This window comes from Varanus komodoensis, unplaced genomic scaffold (genome assembly GCF_004798865.1).
Source record: "Varanus komodoensis strain SLA01 unplaced genomic scaffold, ASM479886v1 scaffold20_1, whole genome shotgun sequence".
Classification (NCBI taxonomy): domain Eukaryota; kingdom Metazoa; phylum Chordata; class Lepidosauria; order Squamata; family Varanidae; genus Varanus; species Varanus komodoensis.
Genome location: NW_025335587.1, coordinates 3,509,556 through 3,535,734, shown reverse-complemented (window position 1 = coordinate 3,535,734; position 26,179 = coordinate 3,509,556). Strand labels below are relative to the sequence as shown.

At 37.3% G+C, this 26,179-nt stretch overlaps 1 protein-coding gene across 7 annotated transcripts in view; it reads left to right on the top strand.

The window, feature by feature from the left end:
- The window catches only part of TUT4 (terminal uridylyl transferase 4), a 50,356-nt gene that overhangs the window by 3,630 nt on the left and 20,547 nt on the right, over nucleotides 1-26,179 (top strand). For all 7 annotated transcript variants that reach the window (XM_044429904.1, XM_044429909.1, XM_044429908.1 and 4 more), the window contains exons 2-18: nucleotides 5,005-5,673; nucleotides 6,900-7,063; nucleotides 8,534-8,650; nucleotides 9,696-9,873; nucleotides 13,315-13,403; nucleotides 14,649-14,700; nucleotides 14,859-14,928; nucleotides 15,408-15,534; nucleotides 16,761-16,880; nucleotides 17,355-17,576; nucleotides 17,687-17,861; nucleotides 18,702-19,432; nucleotides 22,517-22,667; nucleotides 23,743-23,829; nucleotides 25,282-25,385; nucleotides 25,507-25,564; nucleotides 25,661-25,764. In XM_044429904.1, the coding sequence (XP_044285839.1) occupies nucleotides 5,115-5,673; nucleotides 6,900-7,063; nucleotides 8,534-8,650; nucleotides 9,696-9,873; nucleotides 13,315-13,403; nucleotides 14,649-14,700; nucleotides 14,859-14,928; nucleotides 15,408-15,534; nucleotides 16,761-16,880; nucleotides 17,355-17,576; nucleotides 17,687-17,861; nucleotides 18,702-19,432; nucleotides 22,517-22,667; nucleotides 23,743-23,829; nucleotides 25,282-25,385; nucleotides 25,507-25,564; nucleotides 25,661-25,764 (3,108 nt within the window). In that variant the 5' untranslated portion in view covers nucleotides 5,005-5,114. The remainder of the gene's footprint in view (nucleotides 1-5,004; nucleotides 5,674-6,899; nucleotides 7,064-8,533; nucleotides 8,651-9,695; nucleotides 9,874-13,314; nucleotides 13,404-14,648; nucleotides 14,701-14,858; nucleotides 14,929-15,407; nucleotides 15,535-16,760; nucleotides 16,881-17,354; nucleotides 17,577-17,686; nucleotides 17,862-18,701; nucleotides 19,433-22,516; nucleotides 22,668-23,742; nucleotides 23,830-25,281; nucleotides 25,386-25,506; nucleotides 25,565-25,660; nucleotides 25,765-26,179) is intronic.

Here is a 26,179-nt window from a genome sequence, read left to right as displayed (position 1 = left end):
TTACACTTTCAGCATAAGCTTCTCTTATCCACATCTTACCTCTCTGCAGGTCATCCCTTTAAGGCACTCCTCTCCCAGCTGAGGTCACTTGCACCAAAGCTTTACTGAAAGAGACTCTGCCTAAAAATTCAGACACTTGGTTCTCTAATTTCAATTTGACCAATTGAAGCTATGTACTGCATAATCATTTATAGCTTGTTTATTAAGTAGCTAGAATTTTCAAAAATAGTTCAGGAGCTGTATGTTAATTTGGGACTAATTCCTTTTCCTCTTTAGACAGAAAAATGACTTAAAACAGCCATGGCTGGCTGGGGCATCTTGAGAGCTGTAGTCCTTTTTTCTGTCCGGACATGCATAAATTTGCTCCCTCAGTTATTTTTAGGAACTTTATATTTATTATATCTATTCTAATAGAATTCTCAGGTTTTAATGATCTTAAAAATGAAGGGATTAAAAGCACACATTTAATTTCTATTTGTAATTAAAACATTTATATTACTTTCCATTAATATATTTTCATTTGTTTACATCTCTATTGAGTAATGTAGGTCTTCTGAAAAAAAATGAAATGGAAAATTTTCTGCTGCCCTAAATCAATGGAAATCTGATTTAACATGTTTGTTTGACTTATATTTATAAAGCAGAGTATTTAAAAATATATTATGTATGCTATTTAAAAATCAGAACACATTTTCTAATACCAACAGAGTTGGCAGAAAATATTTGATACAGAAGAAAAATTAACAAAGTGTACTTGGTATTTTTAAAAACAATGTATTGCAACAAATCTAACATTTTAGCAAGAAATTATATTGTAATATTTTCAATATTTTAAGATGTTAGGGATAGTCACCTAATACTTTGATTTTAGATTTCACTAGTATTGAATCATTTGGTTTTAAATGTGATTAGTACCCAATCCAGTTTCATTTGTATTGTGTTCATTAAGTTACTAATTAATGTTACGAAATGGTATATTTATTAAAATGGGCAATATAATGTGGAAAAACATAGCAAAGGAAAATTCTGCAGAAATTGTACTATCCCTTTCAGATAGAGATCTCCTATATTTGAAATAATGTGTCTATTAAAGAAACCAGATCTTTTTCTGATCTAGCATTGGCAGTCAAAAACCTATTAGTGTGAAAGCTACTAATTGTTAATATAAAGTATTATCAGACTAAAGTGAGGATGAATGGAAACAGGAATTCCTAAATTGTGTGCTGAATTAAGGCATGTTAGTTGCCTTAGTTGGATGCCTTCAGGGATCCATAAAATTTGGTGAACCTTGGTAATCAAGCCAACATTTATGATTGCCAGGACACTACAGTGCCCTTCAGCACATTCATATGCTTGGTGGGGCTTACTCCTGTGTGTGTGTGTTCGCACGTGCACACATGCGTGTATAATCATAGTCCCTGACATTGCTCTGGGCCTCTGGGACAGCAGAGACAATCTTATGCTCTCCTCCTGTTTAAAACATTTGAGGCTTTGAGGGGCAAACAGGAGCTTGCACTGCTTGGCCAGGATTCTTTAAGCTGCTTACTGCCAAAGTAACTAGTTCCTTCCTTTCCCTTCCAGCTTGTAGCTGGAGATGAGTGTTAGAGCCCTCTGAAGCTGAAGGGATAATTCCCAATCCCTTTCTAGTCCAAATTCAAGAAAAAAAATTGCATCCTTTAATCACCCTTGTGACTTGCTATAAAAAGAGTGAGTCAGAAGGGACCTCCCGGCCATCTAGTCCAACCCCTGGCTCTAGCCAGCTCCTCTCATGACATAACAAAGGATGGTTAGGTGAAATGTGAATTCCTGGATGCATACATCTCTCCCCACATTGATCTGCTGTCCCTGTTAATACATGGTCAGAAGCATTTCCTGAGGGAGTGTGTATGGATGCAATAGAATTCTCTGATGTAGCCACATCTTATAGGCATGGAGGAGTTTCAACAGCATTGTCAGTGCTCAGAAAATATGATCCAACTCTAAGAGTTGGCTGCCTAGGCAAATAAGAAAGCAGGACACTATAAACCAGCAGGAGCTGAGATAACTTGCAGTTTCAAGGAGGATAACTCCCCATTGTTTTGGCAGTTTATCTAGGGTTTTGGTTTTCTGAGTGATGTGCCTTCAGTTTTAATCCAGAAAACAATTGAGATTTTTGTATGAAACTTACTGGGTTGGATCTGAGCAGGAGGCCACTTGCACAGTGTCTGTTTCTTGTTTTCTCTTCTACAGCTTTCTGCACCACACAACTTTTCTAGAGCATTGGGGTTCTTTGACACAAGGCTAGATGTGGGGTGCTGCAGTGAGAGGGGAGATTGTCAGATATCAGATGAAGGCACTGTGCTCTGATTGAAGTATTTCATTCTATTTAGATAGAGCTGTTTGCTTTTGTTTAGGTACTAGTGAATGTGTCTGGATTTGCATAGGTTGGACTAGCCCTTTGATACAGCAAGATCTTTAAGCAACGTTACACATGTGTCAAAAGTTGGACACCTTGTGTCAATTCCCTCTGACTGAAGCCATGGCAGCAATATACCTAGGCACAACCTCTGCCATGGTGCTGTCTTATAGACCCTTGTCCATTTTATTTCCTTGAGGGCAGCTGTATAACTCTGTTTCAGACTACACTTCCTGTCCTTCTTCAAACTGTATTGACTGCAGTGTTAAAAGATTATGTGCTCTCATCTTATGTCTTGTGTTCAGTCTAATATTTCAGTTACTAAGTGCTTAACAAGGCAATGTGTTTTACAGAATAAGGGATGTAAGATGAGCGCACACCACCTTTCAATCTTTTTAGTTATATACCTGTTATTTTGCACCATAGGACACAAAAGTGTTTGTTTTCTGCATTTAGAATGTATGTGAAAACGTTCACAGTTGATAGCAGAGGGCATGTGAAAATTCATTGGGGCACAGAGTTGGGGAGTGTGATTTAGGTGAAACGTGTCCTCTGAAGTAATGTCCTTCCTTCTCTGAATATAGAGGATTCTTTTCCAGTTCCTAGCCTGCTGGGTTCTAGCGCCTGGTGGTATTACTGCACAACCCCCTGCTGGCCTTGGGTTGGGAAAAGAAGGGGGTTATTTTAGCCATTGTTTTTCTGTAAGGCAATGCTTATTAACATAGTAGCACTGCAAGCTTGGATTAGTTTAAGACATAAATTAGTTAAGTAATGCTTGAGTAGATTAATTAGCAAGAGGCTGATTTAATAAGTATGATTTTTAGTTGGTAGGCTTGAGAGGGCCTATTATTTTATAGTATCGTGGTTCTTTTGTTAATATACAAGAGAATGACTAAGAACAATATTAACACTGCTTACAATGAAGTATTTTTGTTCTTTTGCTAAGGTTGCAGTTCTGTGCATATTTAGGTGTAAGTTTTACTAAATTAGTAGGGCTTATCTCTGAGCAAATATGTATAGGATTAGACTGCAATTTTAATTGCAACATTTCTTCCAGTATCTCAAAAAGGCACCTAAAATTGGATAATAATCAGAGTTATTGAAATTTAATTTGCTAATTGGTTTATGTTCCACTTTTAATATCTTTGAAGCAGTGGACAGCTCGATAAAGTATGTTCTTTGTATCAAGGTTTTCGGTCATATTTGTTTTTCTGTGGAGTTTTTGTTGTTGCAACACTTCATATCCTGACATTACACCCAGTTAATGCTGTCAAAGATAACTGAATTACAAAAACTAAACATTAGCAGGAAACAAAAGTGAAACTACTCTGGTTCTTCAGTTTTCTGAGGCAAATAACTTATTAATAGAAAAAGACATTTAAAGTTTCAGGTATAAGTTACAGGCGACTAGTATGCTTTTTCTTTCTGCAGTTTTATTTATTTATTTTTATTTATTTATTAAAACATTTCTATGTTTTAAGAAGTTTTATTCATATTTTTAAGCATGGTTAATAAATCCCATTACTTTTACTTGTATCTGTTGAAGTAATTCATTATTGCTGTTGAGGCAATATCATCTTTGGGCAGCTGGGGATAGTACCACAATTAACATTTTCTAAACTGGTCCCATTGCTTATGTACTAGTCATTTGTACTGAGAAAACTAAGCTTGGATATGGCTACACTGTATTTACAAGGTATGTTCTATTGTATCATTCCTTAACCTTGTGCCTTCCACATGTCTGAACTGCAACTCTGGAGGGAACCAGGTGGTAAAAGACTGCTCTATTTTAACAGTTTTCTTGGGCAGTATCTTGATGGCCCTGCGCTCTCTCTCCATTTTTTAAAAGTGGTGATAGCAAACTTATTTTGGCAGTTGTAAAAACATATGTCTGACTATGAATGCTTTGCAACCTTAATACTTGTGAAAACATTAAAGTTTGTTAGTCTTTGGCAAAACCACCTTAGGGGTTTTTAGCATTGGCATGGACAGTGTTGGTAGCAGTCCGTAGTGCGCCTAAAATCTCAAGGAAAAACAGAAATGGGATAATGTGCACAAAGGTATTTTTGTTCTCACTTTATTATTCTTGTTGCCCTTACTAAAGGTAAAGTAGTTGAAATTAAACTAAATGATGCCAACTGATCATAAAATGTGATTGTTCTTTCTGTCCCCTATTCCCACCAACATTCACTTCCACTTTTCTTTTAGTAAAACAAATGAGAGCAAATATTTTTGTTTCTTTAGGAGTAGGATTAAAAGTGTAAATCTTGGTAAAGTATTTGGTGCTGATCCAAGCATTTTGCTGCTTGAAGCAAATGTTACCCCACTAACTCAAGTCAAGGTACATTCTGTCCAACACCAGGTAAGTTATTTTAGTACATGAAGCAAAAGATTTCCATCTCTGACATTAATAATGCAATAACAACAAACATTTTCTGCCCTTTTATGAAACCCCAAATCTGCTGCCTTGAGACAGTAATCTCATTTCTGCCTACATGTATTCCAGGATCTGAAAGTATTGCACTGGGTTTTTCAGGGATCATCAGTGTGTAGATTACTTAGTGTATTTCAGTAACATTTTGATATGTTTGTTAATTTTTTCACTGCAGACAATCAGCCCAGATACCTTGCTTGAACAGAGGATACTGCTCCACTAAAATTGTTGCAAAATTACATTTCAAGTACTCTTAAGTGATAGAGAAAGCAGGTCTTCTCAATAATGGAAGAGGGCAAGAGCTCAAAAAGTGGAAATCATGACACAAGAAAATCTGCTCGTATTGTCTGGGAAGAAAGCAAAGCTGTCAGAGTTGCAACAAATCAAAATTATAAAACTAACAAAAATGACAAATCTATAAAGGAGGCTGGAAAAAGTTCTTCAAGTGGGAGCATTTTTAAAAAGAATAAGCAAAATGATGTTTGTCCTGAAAAGTCAGGAGAAAATAAATCATGTAAGACAAGCTGTATTCCTGAAAGTCAAGACATGGAGTCAAGTCTTCAGGATCAAAGTCATAGCAAAGCAAAAAAATTACCAAATATACCAGCAGAAGTAGAAAACCAGAAACAGATAACAGTTCAGCACATGGATAAAGGCCCTCCAAGCTCCCATAGTTCAGAGAATGATGCCAATTCAGAAACCTTACCAACTGCCCAAAGAGGGAGTTCTGCATTAGAAAATCCACCAGGACAAGATGCATCTAAACCTAATATTAATTGGCCTACTGATTCAGACAAAAATGGTGTGGATCTGAAACTAATGGAACAAAAGTCTGAAGACTCCTGTGAGTGCTGCATTCTTTTTTTAATTAAAGAAATAATCCAGTTTCAAGTATGTTTTATACAGCTAATTTTGTGTATGCTAGATATATCCATGATTGCACACAGCAATAAAAGGTCTTTTCTAATCTAAGCTAACTTGATGACTCCTGTAATTCACATTTTTCTGTTTTATTAGTGGAGAGTCCTGTAAGAAAGTATTATCTTGCATTTTGCTTAGTTACCATTCTTCAAATGTGTTGTGTTAGTTTCTCAATTTAAGCAACTAGTGAAAACCCATCAATTTTGAGTTTTTCTTTTTTGCAATTAACTCATTTAGTTCAGAATTTGTCAGATTACTTCAGTTGTGTGGGACCTGATCTACATGTACTACAGAATGGGGTAATAGAATGGCTTGTACTGTGTCAGATACAGTTTGGGACCAGACCTTTGGGTTATATCAAAACCGCCATGTAAATCGATAATAGCCATACTAGGCAAAGACCTGTTCTAACATGGCCTTCTCCAATATGCCAGTTTTCTATTTGAAGAGGGCTTTTTTAAAGGGATAGATAATTTCTCTCCCTGCTGCAAACATATATGGGAGTCTATTCTCTTACCCTGTTCTACCAAGTGTAGCCTTGGATCAGGTTAATAGCAATGATGTCATTGCCACGGCTGCTGTGTACTATACTTACTTTGTGAAGTAAGTAGGTAAATGTTTGAACTTAGAAGTCAGAGACCTGGATTGAAGTTATGAAGATAATCTATTCAAACATTAACTGAATGACATGGGACAAGTTTCTCCCCCTAAATTCATTATCTGTAAAATGGAAATAATTAAAACATATCCTGTAGATACGTTGTGAGCAATGATGAAGAATTAAACCTGTACTTCATTCACTATATCATGCACAGCTGAAGTTAATAAAGCATTACAAATATAATTATAGTACTACTTTATTTAGTGGTTTTTCTGATTGCTCAGGATGCTTCATAGACTTTCAGTAACTTTTTCAACTATCAACATTTGAATCTTATTAGTAACACTGGGAATTGTCCAACTGAATCTTGGAATCTTATTTTAAATTTCATCTCTAGGGATATCTATGCTTAGTTTTACATTATTTGTCAAGAATGTTGACATAATACATAATATAATTTCCTTTTTTAAATAAGTATCCCTCAGTTTACATTTAAGGTAACCTGGGAAAAATGACTTGTTCATCAAGTTCCTTAATTCTTGCACCAGGTAAAACAAAGGATTCTGAATCTGCTAAAGAAACTAATTTGGAGGTTGATTATTTAGAAAATGTTCCTATAACTGATGAATCAACTTTAATAGCAGAACAGCAGCTTGGATTGAAACAAGCTGAAGAACGACTGGAAAGAGATTATATTATCCGCCTGGAAAAAGTAAGTACACATTTTAGTTTCTATTTTTTCCTTTTTAAAATGTTTTAAACCATTTATTTACTCTGCATCTCATTGTATAGCTATTTCAAAACAGTAAATTAACAGGCTACTGGGCTTTATCTGAAGTAAAGTTTTGGCGTGTGAGATGGTGCATCCTGGAGAAGACAAACTCATTCCCAACTGTGATTTGGATGTGGCAGGAGACATTTACTAATTTACTTAATATATTTTTATTAGCAGTAATAATATAAATAACTACCTCTTCCACTATAAGTGGAGGTCTGTTCACATGAGATTCTGGATGTATGGTAAACACTGGAAAAGCCTGTTTATATAAGATAAGTTTGCATGTAACACTAACCCATTATGGTCAAACACGAACAGACTATCGAGTTCATTATGGCTGCTTTCCTCCCTCTCCTGCCTCATTCCCTCTAATTCTACCTGGTGGTATCCTGTGGGATGCTTCAGGAAGGAATGAGGTTCCTTGACAGTCATTGACAGTCACAATAGTAGCCAGTTTACTTCCAGGTACAAATGGGGGGACATACTTGGAGAAGGCGGCATCTCCACTAAGCCCATGGCTCTGCTGCCCACTGCTGCCTCGGACTAAGGCACACAGGCAGGAACCAGGAGAATAAAGGGCTGGGTGGTATTTTGCTGTACTTGGGGTGGCCCCATCAAACATATGGCCTACTCATACCCATTCTGCTGGTACATTTTATGCCCAGGTAAGAGCTGGGAGCTGACAGTCTGCTCTGTGAGATTTCCCTGAGAAAAGGACAGTGCTATGGATCTGACCCCCCCTCCCCCCTCACAACCTGAGCAGCTTTCTTTCAGGCACAAGCAGGGATGGCCCCAGCTTGGTAGGACTGCCCCAGACAGCAGGATCATGAGCTCCCAGCAACTGTCTGGGAGGAACTTGTGCAGGCAGGAACCAGGAGGGTGGGTCATGGGCCTGGCAAGCTGGGCAGATTCTAGATGGAATTGAACGAAATATTTTTGCTGACAGAATTGCTTCATCAGTGGAACCAGGATTCCTCCTCCTCCCTGAAGTCCCTTGTGTTCCCTCAATATCTATTATGTTGGATTGGAAGATTCTCTTGACCTGATTTTGAAGGTCACCTGCTGGGCAGGAGAGGAGAGTCCCATTGCTTGAGTGGGTGTCTGTTCAGGTGATGTTGTTTCTTCCCCAATTATTCTTGTAGAATTTAGGCAAATATATTTATTTGCCTAAAAAGTATTTTATACTTTCTCTGTAGTTGCCAACTACTGCTGTATTGTAGCTTCAAATGAAAAATGTGCATCTACACTATTTAAAAATCAGTGAGTTAGTAAAACCATTATCATATGTATGCTAACTTCTTCTTTGGTATCTATACTTAGTAGCATTTTAGTATTGTCATGATGGAAAAGAAAACAGACATAATTAAGTGGCAGCTGAATCTTAAATATGTGGTTTTTCCACAGCGCTCTCCAGAGTACTCTAATTGTCAGTACCTATGCAAGCTCTGTTCAGTTCACATTGAAAATATCCAGGGAGCTCACAAACATATTAAAGAAAAACGCCACAAAAAGAATATCATGGTAAGTGGTATAAAAGAGCTTCAGATTTCTAATCTTAAATCTACCCTTCCTTTTCAGTAGCTTTGAAAAATTGACTGAAGCCAATGTAAACTTCTAGAAAATGACTGAAGTCAATGTAATCATAAGAAAACATAGTTGGTGTTGGGGAAAAAAAGCTGATATATTATGATTATCTTCCTCACCCTTTATGGCAGCCAGGATATATTTCCAAACAAATACACACTCTAAAAGATTTATAATTACAGGTAGAGTAATAAAAAACTTGATAAAATTATTAACCTTGTTACTAGAGCAATAGGATCAATAAACAATTTACTACTTTCCAAGTTTTTGCCTGAACAGGAAGATTCGCACAGTCTTCCAAATGCATAAGGTTCCAGGTCAGACAGCATTTCTCATATTTTTATCAGCCTGACTTCTGCCTAAGGAGATAAATGCAGCAAGTCTTCCCTGAATAATCTCAGTAAAGAAGGAAACAGGTTTATCTGGAGGAGAAGCTTTCTGAATGTCAAACTAGCTGAGGGTTAAAACACTTCAGTGCATTGATGCTTCCCCTGAATTGGAGAAAAACAAACATCACCACTGAGCGTCATTTTATTTTATTTATTTATTTATTTATTTATTTTATTTATTTATTTATTTATTTATTTATTTATTTATTTATTTATTTATTTAGGGGACTTCTATGCTGCCCCATTCGCCAAAGCCTCGGGGCGGCTCACAACCACAGTCATCAGCATATTGATGACATTTGGATGGCGGCATCCTGTCAGGTTAATTCATACAGGGTGGAGCAAAAGCTTTGTGACATTGCCATTGTGTGATGCATGATTGCAACAAGCAGGATCTCAATAGTTATTCTGTTGGAGTCTTTAGAGATCTGTAGTACCACTCATTCAGGAGCTTGTTGACATCATGAGGAAACTTGGGCTTGAAAATACAGTCAACTTCTGAGGAAATTAGTAGGCTATATAGAAGTAATGAAAATGAAATTTGAAAGATTTTTTTTGTAAGAGTGATATTTATTGTTCATAATATTCTGCAGGAAAAGCAAGAGGAAAATGAACTCCGTGCCCTCCCTCCCCCTTCCCCGGCACAGGTAACTGCCTTGAGTTTTATGCTTATGGAGGCAGCAAAGGAACAAGGCATATCAGATGAAGATTTCAAAATTCGCGAAGAAATTGTAGATGATATGGAGAAGATAATTCAGCAACACTTACCAGGTGACTGATGTAGATTCTTCTGTTTAAGGAAATAATTCTTTCTCTTTTCTTTTCTGGAAGAAATACAGTCTGGATCTGTCATTTATTTGACTTGCATGTATTCACTTGAGTGCAGAAATGCAGTTTTGGGGTGCTGCAGTACTGAATGATGACAATATTTGGCACTCCAGATCTTTTTCGCTAAGAATCTCGCTCTGAAAATCAGATTTTCATTTTTCTACTCTTGTAGCTTGTGGTATAATTATAGAATTATTGATGATGTGTAGTTGTATTTGAAGTTCTTATTATCAATACATATTTCAGGAAGCTTAAAGCTGAATTTGATCTTCCATGGTTTCTCAAGCATGCATGAATGCTTTGTCTCTGAATGTTTACAAAATGTATTTTTATGGCTAAGATATTTTTTGGTTAGCAAAGCAGAAATTAAGTAGTTTATTAGGGTGGACTTAATTTAAATCAATTCAATTAAACCTCTAGTCAGTAAGACTAGATTTAAATAATGATTTTCTACATAATTTGCATGCATGGCTTCCTTACCCATAGGTAGAGGAACTTCATTTAAATGTTCCCAAACTGGGTCTCTTTTATGGCCTGCTGCCATTATAGTTTTTCTCCTCCAGGGAAAGAGTAAAATGAAAAACCCCAGACTAATCTCAGAAAGATCCAAAGACTTATGGAGTATTCTACTCAAACGGTTTCACTTTCATTTTTACTGCTTTCTCCGCCCTCCTCACACTTAGCTTTTTGTACTGCTTCCAACATTCTTCTTCTGTTTATTAATTTTTGAAACTTAGCCTTTAAGAGATAAGGAGTTGTTTCTATGTGCATACATTTGCAAAGGAACAGTGGGATTAAGGCCTTTTTCTCAACTCTTTGTGTCTATTTTATAATATTTTTGCTGTGAAGAAGAGACATGTGATCTCTGCAGACACAAATTCACAGTTTTGATAACTAAAACCAAGCACCTGTGATAATCTGATTAATTTGGCATTTCAAGTCAAGTCCTCTGTGAAAAGATGGCATATAAATATTCTAAATAAATAAAGTCTCTATCACTTCAAAAAAAAAAGGTATAATAAATGCAAATCCTATTGTTTCTTCAAGATGAAAATAGAATACCCTCAGCAAAGAATCTGTCATTATCCAAGACTTTTTAATTACATTTTATATTGCATAACCTTGTCTCTTGCAATAATCGGAGCAAATAACATAGAAACAGAGCGAGTCAGAAGGGGTCTCCCGGGCCATCTAGTCTGACCCCCAGCTCCAGCCGGCTCCACTCACAACATGCCCACCATGTGGACATCCAGCCTATCCTTGAACACCCGCACCAATGGGGCCTCAATGACCTCTTGTGGAAGCCCATTCCGCACCCTTGGGGTCCTGACTGTCAGGAAGTGCTTCCTGGCATCCAGATAGAACCTTGGCTCCCTGAGCTTTGCTCCGTTGGAGCGTGTCCTGCCTTCCTCTTCAGGGGAGAACAGGTCTCTACCCATCTCCATGTGACATCCCCTCACATACCTGTATGTCGCCAACATATCCCCTCTGAATCTCCTCTTCTCCAGGCTGAAGAGACCCAGTTCCCTCAGTCTCGCCTCATACGGCATCCCCTGCAAACTGGCCACCAACCTTGTGGCCCTACGCTGCACTGACTCCAACCTGGCTATATCCTTTCTGTAATGAGGGGCCCAAAACTGAACACAATACTCCAGTTGTGGGCGCACCAGAGTCGTGTAGAGTGGTAGTAATACCTCTCTTGATGTAGAAGCCACACTTCTGGCTATGCAACCAAGGGTGGTGTTCGCCCTCTTGACCACCGCAACACACTGCTGACTCATGTTTAGCCTGCAGTCAACTAGTACCCCGAGGTCCCTTTCACAAGTGCTGCTCTCCAGCCACTTGTCACCTAACCTGTACTTATGACAGCTATTCCTATGCCCCAAGTGCAAGACCTTGCACTTATCCACATTGAAGGCCATCCTGTTGTCTCCTGCCCACTTCCATAGTCTGTCCAGATCCTTTTGGATCGTGAGTACCTACTCCTCAGTTGTGGCCACTGCTCCAGTTTTAGTGTCGTCTGCGAATTTGATCAGCAGGCCACCCCTTCTTCCATGTCGTTAATGAAAAGATTAAACAGGATCGGCCCCAGGACAGAGCCCTGGGGGACCCCGCTTGTCACTGGCCGCCATCCTGATGATTCTCCGCTAATGGTTACCTTCTGCTTTTGCTCAGTCAACCATGCCCTAATCCACCGGACAGTGCTTTGGTGTATCCCAAAACTCCTCAGTTTCTCCACCAGGATATTTTGGGGCACTTTGTCAAAGGCCTTGCTGAAATCCAGGTATACCACATCCACTGCATCCCCTCCATCTAGCCATCTCGAAACCTTGTCATAGAATTCCACAAGGTTTGTCTGGCAGGACCTGTTTTTGCAGAAGCTGTGTTGTGTGACTGTAACGCTTTAATAGTAACACTTTAATAGTATTGGTAGGGAACCACACAAATTTAACAGATTTGCATTTAAAACTGACAAGTGTTCAGTATGATCATGTTCCCTTAATATTATTTTTAGTCTTTCAGTGATACCTCTGAGAGCTACTTCAGATACTGCCATTTCCTCATAAAAAATATGTAAGCACTGTGTCATGGTGAATGTGCAATTGTTGATTTTACCACATGGTGGATTTTTGTAACATATACTTGCAGTAAAATAGGATTATGTATGTTCATCATACATAACAGCTTATACCTAGGACATGTATTGCTAAGCAGCATGAAATTCATGCTCATATAGAGTCCAGTCTTAAATACAATTTTTTTAGAAATAATCTGATAGTTTACATTATTGTGCTTGCTAATGGTACTGAGAGCATTTGACTCTTATCAGGAAAAAAGTGGCTTGGTTTGCATGTAATGGAAATGCAGGGTCTGACTTGTAATGACATGCGAACCTTTACTATGGAGTATGGTTTAATTGTGGGTTGTTTACAATGAATAACCAAGGAACAACCCATACCTAAGACTATAGTACATAAGTTTTGCACATAAGAACAACCTGTGATTCAGCAACAGTCCATGATCCAGCAGCAGTCCATGATTTAGCCTGTACAAAATCATACTCAGGGCTGTTATCTATGAATGAGGTCAGTGTAGATTAGGGCCCATAACAGTGTTTGTTGTGTCTGCAAACCAAATGGGATCTGCTGTAGCAAATGAATCAGTGCTGTGTTATTTATGCTATTATTCACTACTATGAACAAACTAATTTCTGCTTTCCTAACTGTACTACTGGAAGGGAAAATACACTTATATAGTATGAAGTAATAGGATTTCCTTCCTAGTTCCCTTGCTTTAAGATTGCAGCCATAGTAAATGGAAGCATTGCAAAAGGTTATGAAAGCCGCCTAAGTACTTATAGAATTCTTTTTTTCTTGTTTTCAGAATGTTCATTGAGGATGTATGGATCCTGTCTAACTAGATTTGCTTTTAAAACCAGTGATGTTAATATTGATATAAAATTTCCCTCCATGGTAAGTTGAAGAAATATTTGTAACATTATGCAATTAGAAATATTTTATGAATATAGTCTCATTTTTTTCTTACTACTAAAGGTTTCTGTGCAAACAGTGAGGTTCTTGACCTGGAGTTACACTAAAGCAAGCACACACAGAGTGTTGCATCATTTTCTTATGGATACACATAAAAAATCCTAAGTTCAGTCCAGTCTAGTTATTTCAACATTATATTTAATATTCAGGTTGTTGATTCCTTCTTTTAAAACTAGGGCTTGTCTTGTACATATGTGGAATATAGGATATGATAATTTAGATGATTAAGTTACATGCCACAGAATAAAAAAAAGGCTACCATAATAATAAAACATATTACTTAAGGTCTGTTGAAACAGGTCTTGCCTCTGAGAAATCGTCCTTAGTACTGAAGTAAGTATTTGATAAGGGAGTGAGAGAGAATGAAGGTGGAGGAGGGTTTTGCATTTCATGCTTCTGATGAAGTGTACTTTTGTCTATGAAAAGTTATGCCTTAATGAATTTGTTAACCTTGAATGTGTTACAAGACAGTGCTTGGGTTTGTGCAGCCTGACAACCCTTTGTGGCTGTGCTACCCATGTCATGTCATGTCATGTCACCCTGGACTGATTCCTTCAGGGCAGCTTGGCTGAGGGCAGAAAACCACCGTGATATCTCATGGAATGTAGTAGGGATTGTTGTACCTGTGATGGGTTCTCATATCATCTGAATCCAGATGACCAACTCAAGGGTGCAGGGAAGCAGCTACTAACTTGCTTGGTAAAGGCAACATAAAATGCTGGTGCTCAAACTGCACTTGGAGGCAGCTGGTCCCCTCCCCCCCACACACACACACACCAATGATTCAGGTTCTAGAAGAAAGAACATCAGATCCACTGGGAGCATGTTTATACATGCATAGAACCAGTGGAGGCTGCTGACTTCAATGTCAGTGGAGCTGTGTATCCTCTCTGGATTGCTACCTGAACTTTAAAGGCACTATGTATGGTGCTGTGCCCTGTCCTCAAAAGAGATTTGGCACTGTAGGTAGCTCCTGGAACATTTGGAGTACAGTGTGGAAAGGACATATAGATCTGCTGGTTTTGTAGTCACCAACTTCCATGGCATTGAACCCTCCTCTCCGGTTTTTGTGCAAGCAAAAACAGGGCAGAATCATACTTTATGGCTGTTAAGAATGTGATTGTTTTACTCACTTTAATAGAATCAAAATCTACTTCATTTTTTTAGATGAGTCATCCAGATGTTCTGATACAGGTGCTTGATATTTTAAAAAACAGCGGTAAGCATCTTCATTCATTGCTTTCTCCACATTCTGATTGGTGATTGGAATACAAAGGATCTGATATCTGTTGGATCTGACAGATGACATAGTATACTTCTTATCTGGCACATTATTTCTATTTCCTGATACGCTCTTCTGTTTTTCCCTTCCTTCAGCTTCTTACTCTGATGTGGAATCAGATTTCCATGCCAAAGTTCCTGTTGTTTTTTGTAAAGATGTCAAAAGGTTTGTGTGTTTTCTGTTATGGGTTCATGTTAAAAATCATTGAGAAATTACTAATTTCAGTTTAGTATTTTAGTATTCGTTTTAGATTACTAAGGATAAAATGCAGTTCTTCCCTTTGGAGCTAGCTTTAAAACTATTTTCTAATTTGGAAGGAAGTGAGAAGCTTTTAATATTTCAGAAACAACAGAGAGCACAGTCCAGCCAAAGTGTTAAGCACTTTTAAATCCTTTTAATTTCAGAGAGAGAGATTGTTAATCCTTTATTTGAAACCACTAGCACTTGAAAGTGCTTAAAATTTTGCTGGATTATGCCCATGGTAATAAATAAACTTCAAACCAATGAAAGAAATCTCTATATGGAAATGAATTCAGACTTCATATGTATGGCAAGGATGCAGGCTCTTTCTTTTTGTTATGTTTTCAAAATCAAGAAAGAGTGACACAACTTACAACTTTTCTTAAAATGTCTTTCAATGTCAGTGGTTTAACTTGCAAAGTAAGTGCTGGAAATGATGTGGCCTGCCTTACAACTGACCTGCTAGCTGCTCTCGGCAAACTAGAGCCAGTCCTTGTTCCTTTGGTGTTGGCTTTTCGCTACTGGGCTAGAGTAAGTTTTTAAAATAAACACATTTCTTCCTTTTCTGTGCACTTCCTATAAAATTAAATAAAAATTTACAATGCTTAAGCAACATGTTGTAATATAAGTAGTTTAAATAATATATTTTAAAGTGTGTATATCTTTTTAAATGTTTCCACTTTTTCTGAATTGTAAAGTATAGAACATTTGAATAAAATTCCTATTACTGAATACAGAGCTTTCATGCACACACTACCAGTGTTTTTTAGGCCTTCTCTTTCCATGAAAGTTCTTTGTACTTCCTGAAAGGTGCCCCCAAAAATTGGAGGACCCTTTAGAACAGCCTCCAATAGAGTCAAGAGAGCTGCAGTTGAAAGTGAAACCCAGGAAGCATTTGTTGTGTGTGCTGTAATGGATGAATATACCATGCAATCATGTTCCCTTGTGTTGCATTGTTCTTCTATCCAAGTTAGTCCAAATTCAATTCTACAGATAAACAATATAGGGAGGGGGAAAGTAATATGCCAAAGATAGAAAGATAAGCTACAGTTTTCTGAGCAACAGTGTTGAGTTGATGGGAAACAAAAATGAGGAAAGAAAGAGCAGGATGTATAGCTCATGAGTTCCAGGTAGAGTAACCATAAAAAATTATTTTTCCAGGAGCAATTTCTGCATTCCACTTGTGGAGTGCCACCTACAATCTGGCCATGCAGTGGTGCATGCATGCTTGTTTCAGGTTATGTTATTTAAACCCAGGCAAATGTCTGTTTTAATTGAATCTTGTGGATATCTGATGTGTTTGTCTTAAATGTAACCCTTGTTTATATAAACAGTGATCCCACCTATCCACATTGTTAAATATCTGGGTGTTTTCTAGTCCACCAGGTTAAGTAAATATGTGTATAAAGTTAACGCTCTTTCATTTTCATAGTTTATCTCTTGCCAAGGTTGGTTTGTAGGTAATAGGTGCCAATATGCTTCTTTTACGGCATTTCTGTCCTGCCTTTCTTCCATCATGGAATTTAAGGGGCCTAAGATCCCAGTCCAGGCACTGACCAGACTCACACCTGTTTGGCTTCAGCAAGGTTGTTCCATTATGTGCCCTCAGACTATGTCTTGCTTATGTAGACCTTTATCCTATGACTGGAAAATGCGGGTTGGCTGCACTCAAGGTTTGCAAGATCTACTTTGTTTTGCTTTAAAAATAAAATACAACTATAGTGAAGAACTAAGGCCTGTCTTTTCCCTTTTTGTAGTTGTGCCATATAGACTGCCAAGCAGAAGGTGGGATCCCCTCATATTCTTTTGCCTTAATGGTGATATTTTTCCTTCAGCAAAGAGAGCCACGTATACTACCATCATATTTAGGCAGTTGGGTAAGTTTATTAGAATAAATAAATATAATGGCCTAGATTCAGAGTACCATGTGACTACTTTCATGGAGCCAAGAGAGAAAATCAGCAATTCTACTGGACTTGTCCAAAGTAGTTTTTGGATTTCTGTTGGGAATTCATATCTTAACATAATTTATTGTATTAAAATAAATGCTAATATCTCTGAATCTCTTATGTTTAGCATATATTGTTGTTGTTTATTACATTGCATTTTGTACCACTTTCCTGTTGTGAGGAAGCTGAAGAGGCTTATAGCTCCATTTTATCCTCACAGAAACAACCCTGGGAGGTAGGTTGTGCAGAGAGTCTGTGACTGGCCCAAAGTTACCCAGTGAGCTTCATAGCCAAGCTATGAACTTGGCTATGAACAAGGATCTCCCAGTCCTGAGTACAATACCCTTCACCACCACATCAGTATATGGTTTTGTTGTATGATTTTTTTTTACTTTTGTTTAGATTGAAGGCTTTGATTCTAAGAAGGCTGATGACTTTCAGCTGAAAGGTATAGAAAATGAAAAGTTTGTAGTATGGGAATACAAACCATCACATAATGGAGCAGGGAAAAATTTGAGTGGTGTGGAAGGAAAGGCTAAGGGTGAACAACACAGAGGTGGTAACAAGAATGCAGCAAACACAGAAACAAACACCCAAAGTATTCCAAAGGAGAAAAATGGCAGTGTGAGTAATTTCTTTAAAGGGAAATTGCCCTTTTCTTTCTTGATTTCTTCTTAAAATTTCAGATATTTTTGGGCATTAAATTTCAAGTTTCATTTTTCTGCTTCTTTCAGTCTCCGTTAGCATTGGAAACACCACACCAGATATCTCTGGGACAACTGTGGTTGGAATTGTTAAAGTTTTATACACTGGAATTTGCTTTGGAAGAATATGTTATCAGCATACGGGTACAAGAACTTTTAACCAGAGAGAACAAAATCTGGCCTAAAAGGCGAATAGCCATTGAAGGTGGGGCACTGCTAGCTATACTAAGACTTTGGGAATGCTTTACTTTCATCTTCCTCATCTGACCTTCTGTATAGAAAACATTGTTTATGCCTCACTAGCTAGAAATGGTTTTTTGTTTGACTATTATGTACTTGGCCTTTTTGATACGCATTTTCAACCCATAATTAGTTGAAAGGATTAATTTTTAAAGTTCCATTTGAATTTTTATTCAGTTATCTCTGATTATATTTCTAAACGAGATGATTCCTCTTGAATGGTCACAAATTGCTAGCCTTCTTATTATACACCCCCCCCCCCCCCCATATTCTTTTGGGGATTTTCAAATTAATGTCAAGGGCAAGGAGCATGCTGTTGTACTTTGTTCATACCTTTGGGTAAAAATATTGGACTAGATAACATGATTGCCTCAGTTCACCATATGCTGAATGCCCTTTTGAAAGTTCCAGGTTCAGTGAGTAGTTGCCATGGCTTATCATGCTGTGGGTTCTTTTAGGATTGTGCAAGGGTTGTTTAACCCTCACTGGAAATAATAGTTCTGAATTAAACAAAGATACTTTCTTTGTTTTCAGATGATGTAGGCATATACCTCAACAGGAATCATCTTAGAAGAGGCATTCCATATTCTTGCTCCCAGACAAAGGAATATCTGTTTTTAAAATGGCGGGTGCCTTCAGCAGTTTTTCATATTACATAAATACTTTTCTTAAAATATCTGCTACCTGATTAATTAGGGGTATCCTTTTTGGCCAATTAAAGTTGTTTTGTCAATTACTTTGCTTAATTAGCTAAAATGTAACTGAGCAGCAGTAGCAAACTTATTACTGGTTTGTCTTTTTCTAGATCCCTTTGCACTAAAAAGAAATGTTGCACGGAGCCTGAACAGCCAGATGGTGTTTGAGTACATCCTTGAGAGGTTCAGGACAGCATATAAATATTTTGCATGCCCACAGAATAAAGATGGGAATAAGCCCAAACCAGATACCAAGAAAAAGGAAAAGGGAAAAAATGGTAGCAAAAAAATGGGAGAAACTGTAACCAATTGTTGCCTTCCTCAGCAGGCCAACATTACAGAGAAGCAGGACACGGGCCATGCATGTAATATACAGGAGCGGGAGTTTAATGAATGTAGTGAAATGGAAACTATATCCAGAAGATGTACTTCTGAAAACATTAAAAGCTTGCTGGTAAAGAAACCAGAAAATGTAAAAACAGACTCTGAAGACAGAGAGGAAACTGTGTCACTTATTACTAATGAATGCTGTGAATTAGAACAGAAATCATTTAAAGCAAAGAATGATCAAGAGCCTTCAGCCGAAGAGGAGCTAAGCCACCATTGTGTTTCTAGTGAACATAGGTCCCTTGATGCAGATTCTGTTAGCGAATTGTATGACACTGAAAGTAGACAGAATTCAGTAATGGAGTATCCACAAAAGAGTATGTGCTCAAGCACTAGCACATCAACTACCTCGCACAACGGCAAAGCAGTAGGAGACATTCAAGATGCTAAAGATGAAGTCACCACAGAAGATATGCATTATGTCTTTGATAAATTTATTTTGACTTCTGGAAAGGTAAAATGAGCTCAAAACTCCTTTTCTATTTCTTTTATGAAATTGTCTTTCCCTTAACTGTATTTTAAGAACCTTTTTAAAAGAAATACACAGTATGTTTGTTCTGTCATCAAAATCCTCTGCTTGACTCTCTTATGAGGACCATGCCTCACAGATTTACTTCCTATAATCTGTCTGTCATTTGACTGTGCTGCCATTTCCTAGATTTTTCTCTAACATTTTCAAAGTTTCATGGAACAAACAATTCTCAACAATCTGTTCAAAAAATTTACACACACTTTCCTGATATAAAGGAGAGTCTCGGGTTGTTCCTAGTTAATTAGTAACTGCATTAAACTTTACATCAGTGGTACACATAGATAGGAGGGTCCTACATAGGCTTCATTAGACATCCTTCCTTTTCTATAAGCATATCTGCCACCTCACTAAAATACTGGTCTTATGCATGGGGTATCTACATTCAAAGAATCCTGCAGAAACCAAATGGCTTGGGGGAGGTCCCAACAATTTGAGCAAGGCATCAGAGTTTATTCCAGAGGGTCCCACCCATGCATTGTTTGTGCTGGTTTGTGTATCTCAATTGTGCAGTGTGGGTTACTTTATCCACGGGGATTGTAGTTAGGGTATGGGTACTTAACATGACTCAGTAGCCAGCCCTTCTGGATGAATTAAATCATGGCTGGCTGCATATGAACATGGCTGCATATGAACCAGATCACTGTACTTCCTTTTTATCTTGGTGAAAGAAACTGAACAGATATGTGTGGTTAATAGCTTTGCTCTGCATGTAAGCAGGGGTCTCCAACATTTTTGGGTTGCTGTACACATTTGGCATTTTGGAAAAGTGGCCAGGGCAGCATCAAAAATTGGTTGCTGATGGCTGGAGCAAAATACAACAACAACAACAAAAAATAAAATGGTTTTTTGCGCCATTATTGGGTACCAAATATGTGTGCCACTCTCTGTGGCTTCTTTTTCCTCTCTTTGGGTCTTTTTTCTCTCTCTACTCCCTCTTTCTTCTTTCCTTCTCATCTCCCCAGATCTTCTCTCTTTCTTTCCCTCTCCCCATCCCCAGGTAAATGGAAAAATTGCTCCATCAATTGCTTCAACAATTTGCATGAAAAAAACCCTATTGAAAACTAACTGGTTTGCCTCAGTAGAGGTTCCTGCTAGAGGAAGAGGCAGAGGCACTTTTCTACCCATCTTACTGCAGCAGGAAAGTCTTTTGAGCATACTTTCCCTTTCAAGCATTGTGGGTTCAACTCTCATTATCTTTCATAGTATAACGACTCTATGACATAACACTGTAAAAAGCTGAAATTATGGTGGTAGATCTGATGATATCTGTCACCAAATGCAGTGTTTGACTCCATTTGGCACTCATTTTTGGTTCTAGTACAAACTTCTTATTACAGCAATCACAAATTCTTAGGCCATTGCTTAAACTGTGGCCTTCCATTGTAAATGTAGTGGTTGATAACAGTATTCGCCATAGCAGATGTTTAATGGGAATTTGTGGAATATGCTGGTTCTCTAGTTTGCATGTTTTTGTCATCAATAATACTAGTAAGTACACTTAACTATCTTTGTCAATATATCAAATAAATAAAGCCTAATCAAAGGTAAGAATAAGTTGAACTACAGAATTGGCTTAAAATTCTTGACGTTCATGGTTATTTTGGTAGGTTACCTACTTTGTGATCTCCTGATGGCTAAAAATATTTTGAGTCACACACATTCTTGTAAAAAAATCAGTTACAATACAAATAATGTATTAACCATGTTACATGGTTATCTTTTGCATGTAGATTGGATAAATATATTTATGGATCCAACCTGCACTTGCATAAGTAGCAAGCAGTTTCCTTCTGTAAGCCACTGCCCCCTTCTGTATTTTCTGATTCTTTTCTCACAGTGCATCCTTATGTGCCTTCTTCTCTCAGCATTCTGGAGCATTTATGAAGTGTGCCTTTTCAGGGGTGGAGAAGTGGATGGGACTATAAAATATTGAGGCTATTCATAGATAAGAAAAAAAATCATATTTTTAGATAACAGCACCAGACTTTTAGGACTTGGGCTGACTTGGCACCTGATATTTCTCCTGCTGGTTCACATAATACAATTCATCAACAGACTTCTTTTTCTTGTAAGTAACGGCTGGATAATTTAAAAAATAGTTTAGCCATTTTTTCAAATACATGATTAGCATGTATTAGTATTACTTATGCAAAGAAGGGGGCTCTTGAGTGACGTGTAACACTGGGAAAACAGTTGTGTCTGCACAAGCACATTCCTGAAGCAAATATATGAAAGTTTGTTTTGGAATATCTAACCTATACTCTGAAGCTTTTTTTGCTGTTGCCAACAAAAATATTTTAGCCATATGCCAGGCTCAAAGCTTTCCCAAACCATACATTCTTAGGACCAAATTTCTTGTGTTATGTTGTTTTTTGCATCACAGCCACCACTTCTTTCATTTCCTTATGCTTATTTTGTTCTACACAAAAATGCATTAGAGAGTTCCGGACATCCCTGTAGAATAAGTGTGTGTGTGTGTGCGCGCGCGTGCGTGCATTGGTGTGCCATGTATAATGTTTAGTAAGTTGCTAACACCTAATACTGAAGGCTATATATGATTTTGGCCATTCTTAGATGGTACTGAAGGAAGGTTTCTGGTTTTCTGAAGGTTAGGGCTGAAGCTGTGTAGAATCATCTGTCAAACCTTAATATATTCTTCTCCCAGTTTTTGTATTTTGGAGTTGTGTTACTTTAGTACGCTCAGAAGAAATATTGGGTACCTTTGATCCTTGGACTTCAACAAGGCAGGGGACACAAAACTAAATGGCAGGTTCCTGTGTACAGCTGTCTGGTATTATGGGAATAACTTCAGGAATATACAGTATACATGCATATCTGTCCCTTTACATATCTAATGTAAAAGGTAGCAGCTTTCCCAAGCCTGAGTTGAGCTAGTGCCTGAGTCTCTCTTTTCCATTATAACATACCAGGTATCCTTAGGAAAAATAACACAGCTTACGAGAATAACTTTAATACAAAACTTTTGTTGGCTTATTTTTATCATAGCCTCCAACTATAGTATGCAGTATCTGCAAAAGGGATGGCCATTCCAAAAATGACTGCCCAGAAGATTTTAAGAAAATTGATTTAAAACCACTACCACCAATGACAAGTAGATTTAGAGAAATACTTGATCTCGTATGTAAAAGGTGCTTTGGTAAGTATAGTTTTGCTGTTGTGATCAGGTTTATAATTTAGCAAGACAAGCAAAATACATCAAACTTGGGATTTCCCCTGGTTAAGTCAGTGGAAAGAAGTTATTTTTATGTGACTAACAGTAGAATGTACTTTTGTGTTTTAGTTCACAGTAAGGTTATCAGGATATTTTGGACCTTGCCATAGATTTGGTAATAACAGGAGGCTAAAGTGCCAAGGAGTTGTAGCTTTAATAACTAAGGCACCTTTAGTAATAGCAGGCTTTTGCAACTCCAGTGTGGAAACATGACATTTTTCCTTCACAGGTTTTATCTGATACTTAGGATGTCAGAGTTGCATCATAAGTAATATAGTGATTACAGAAATGAGTAAAAGAAACATTATTTTAAATGGTTCTGAAACATCAGCTGGTATAATAAAGGGCAACAGAATTGTTAATGTGGACTGGTCAATATGATCATATTACTTTAGCACTCTATGATCTGCACTGTCCTTTAGTCCATTTCCAGGCATGATACAAAGTGCTAGTACTAGTTTTTAAAATTCTGCCTGGCCTGACTACCCAAAGGATTGTTCATATATACTTGCCTTGACCCTAAATTCATCTTCAGAAACATGTCTCCATGTATTTCCACCAAATGGGAATTAAGTGGCTACTAAGGAATAACCTTTCAGTAGTAGCACTCTGGTTGTAGACTCCCCCCTCCTGCCCCAAAAAGCTTGCCCGACACATGTATGGTGGTATTTTCAGTGCCCTGTGAATATCTTATTCCTCCTCCTTTTTTGTTTGTTCTTCAGGCTTGCTTTTAAATGTGCTATTGTGTTTCTTTTATCTTTGCACTACTACTGGCTTTTGCTGTGGTTTTTACTTAGGCTTAATGCTGTTTAAACCTTTAAAGGTTTTATATTTTAGCATGTTGCATTTTGGGGTTTTAACTTTTTGTGAATCACCCAGAGAACTTTGGGTATTAGGTAGTATAGAAATGTAGTAAATAAGGCATCACTGAGAGACATGTTTGAAGATATTTTAACCATTAGATGTTGCTGAATGCTTCAATTAACTTTTATTTCTTTAGATGAATTGTCACCTCCTTTCTCAGAGCAACAAAATAGAGAGCAGATTCTGGCAAGTCTGGAAAGATTTATTCGAAAAGAATATAATGGTATGTTAGAGGAAACCTTGAAAACAGCCTTGGTTAAATGAATATAAGCATATTCATTTGTCGTTATCTAGCCTATTTTTATGGATCTTTATTTATGCATTTATTAACTCTCCTGAAACTTAAGGTGCCTTCTAACAATAAAGTTGGGTCTAGATTTAATCATTCATAGAGTAGATCCTCTGAAATCAGTGGAATTAAATTAGTTATGATTATTGAAAATCCCATTGATTCTAAAGACACAGCACTATGGTAATGGCCATAAGGCCCTGAACCTGGATGCAGAGTAGACACAATGGTGAAGAAAAACTCTGCCTCATTTCTTGAATTTTCATTAGATAGGCTTTTTGCCTATTTAGCTAGAACATTTCAGTGAGGAAGGGAAGGAGGCTGAAAGACCTTGGGATAGCTCACATCCTGGTATCTCCAGTCTCCTCCCTACCTCCCAAAATGCCTCTTTTTCTCCTCTTGATGGTTGCTTTCAAGGCCTTAAAGACCAGCTGGAGTGAGTAGTGGTCTCCATGGCAGCTGTGAGGATGAGGGGTGGGTCAGAGTTCCAGTTTTCATCTCCTGAGGTTGGTGCATTGTCTTCAACTTCCTATCTGTGAATCCAGAATATCCTCACAAACTGTCTAGGGACTATAGCTCCCTAAGCTTGAATCTAACTCATTAATATTAAAACCAAAGTTTTATGTTACCGTTAGAACAATATGTTGCATTTAATGATATTGAAATCATTTAGTGCATTAAAACTAACAAGCATTTAAAATCCGTAGTGGCAGCAAACAATGGAATGCAAAGGATACAGCTATATGAGTCTCTTGAAATTGTATGTATGTAACTCACTTTGATCTTGTTGTCTTCAGGCAACAGGTTATCTCAGTCAACAGGTTCCAGGAGTCCATCTTTCTTTATTCTTAGCAAGGATATTCTAAAATTTCTATGTTCTAAAAACAAAATAAATAATAGAATAATGGTTGACATCAAGCCACAGTTAACTAAAGAGAAATTAAGAGAAATGAGATTTATGGTCAAAAATATTAAAACAAGAACGAGAATGTATGCTTTACTATAACTTGAAAAAATGCAAATGTAAACCACCAGACTTTCTCAGGTGCATATAAATGAAACATAAGAATGTGTACATGTCATTGTAAAAACTATTGAAAAGTTTATTCTTGGGCAGATCTATGTCTATGACAGATCTTACTATATAAAGGAAACATTGCTTTTAAAGCATTCAGTGTATTATCAAATATTCATGGCCATTGAAGCATACTTTTAGGGACTTCAAAAAGTGGTATGTGTTTGATGAATGTGGTAAGTCAGGCCTCAGGAGTTATGTTGGGTCTATTGTAATATGAACTAAAATGTTAGTTTTGTTTGTAAAATATGATCATACATTCTTTCATTGTGGATAATCCTAAACTTAAAAACCTATGTTCTTTTGATTAGACAAGGCCAGGCTATGCCTGTTTGGCTCTTCGAAGAATGGATTTGGATTCCGTGACAGTGACCTGGATATTTGCATGACTCTAGAAGGCCATGAAAATGCAGAGGTAGTTCTTTTTTTTTTTAAGTAACAGTTCTGTAGTTAAATAAAGACCTAGCATAATAGGACATGCACATTCAGAATACTTGGTGTTCTCTGAGGTTTTGCATTCATTTTTTTCTTCCTAGAAATTAAATTGTAAGGAAATTATTGAAAGTTTGGCAAAGGTTCTTAAGAAGCATCCAGGTATGTGTACTGTAGTACATATTGTCTGAAATTTGCATTTATATTCCCTACTCAGTTATAGTGAATATTTTATATGCCTCAATTTTACCTTTTTAGGTTTAAGAAATATCCTGCCTATAACAACAGCCAAAGTGCCTATAGTAAAATTTGAGCACAGGCGAAGTGGCTTAGAAGGAGATATCAGCTTATACAACACACTGGCAAGTATTCATCTAAGAAAAAGTTACACTACTGTTCAAAGTGTAGGGTAAAGGGTTTGCCTGGACATGCTAATTCTTTAAAGCTTAAAAAATGCAGATGGAATTTAATGTTTTGGATAAATATCGAAATGAAAAAAAAACCTATTTGTTTTTTGCCTTTTTTGGGGTATATAATTAAATGTCAGTTGGTAAGTTCACCATCCTGTGCATGAGGTATGCAGCATGAGTTGAAAAACAGACTCCAATCTCATTAGCACACTTTTCTGTCATTCCTCCTTCCCAAAAAAGGTAATGAGTGACAGTTGCTTCAATGTGCAATTGATGGAGTATTGAGTATTGATGGAGTGGCTGTCACTGTGGGTTCGCATAAAACTTTTGAAAAAGCAAAAACAAATGGGAACCAGGAGAGGGTCAC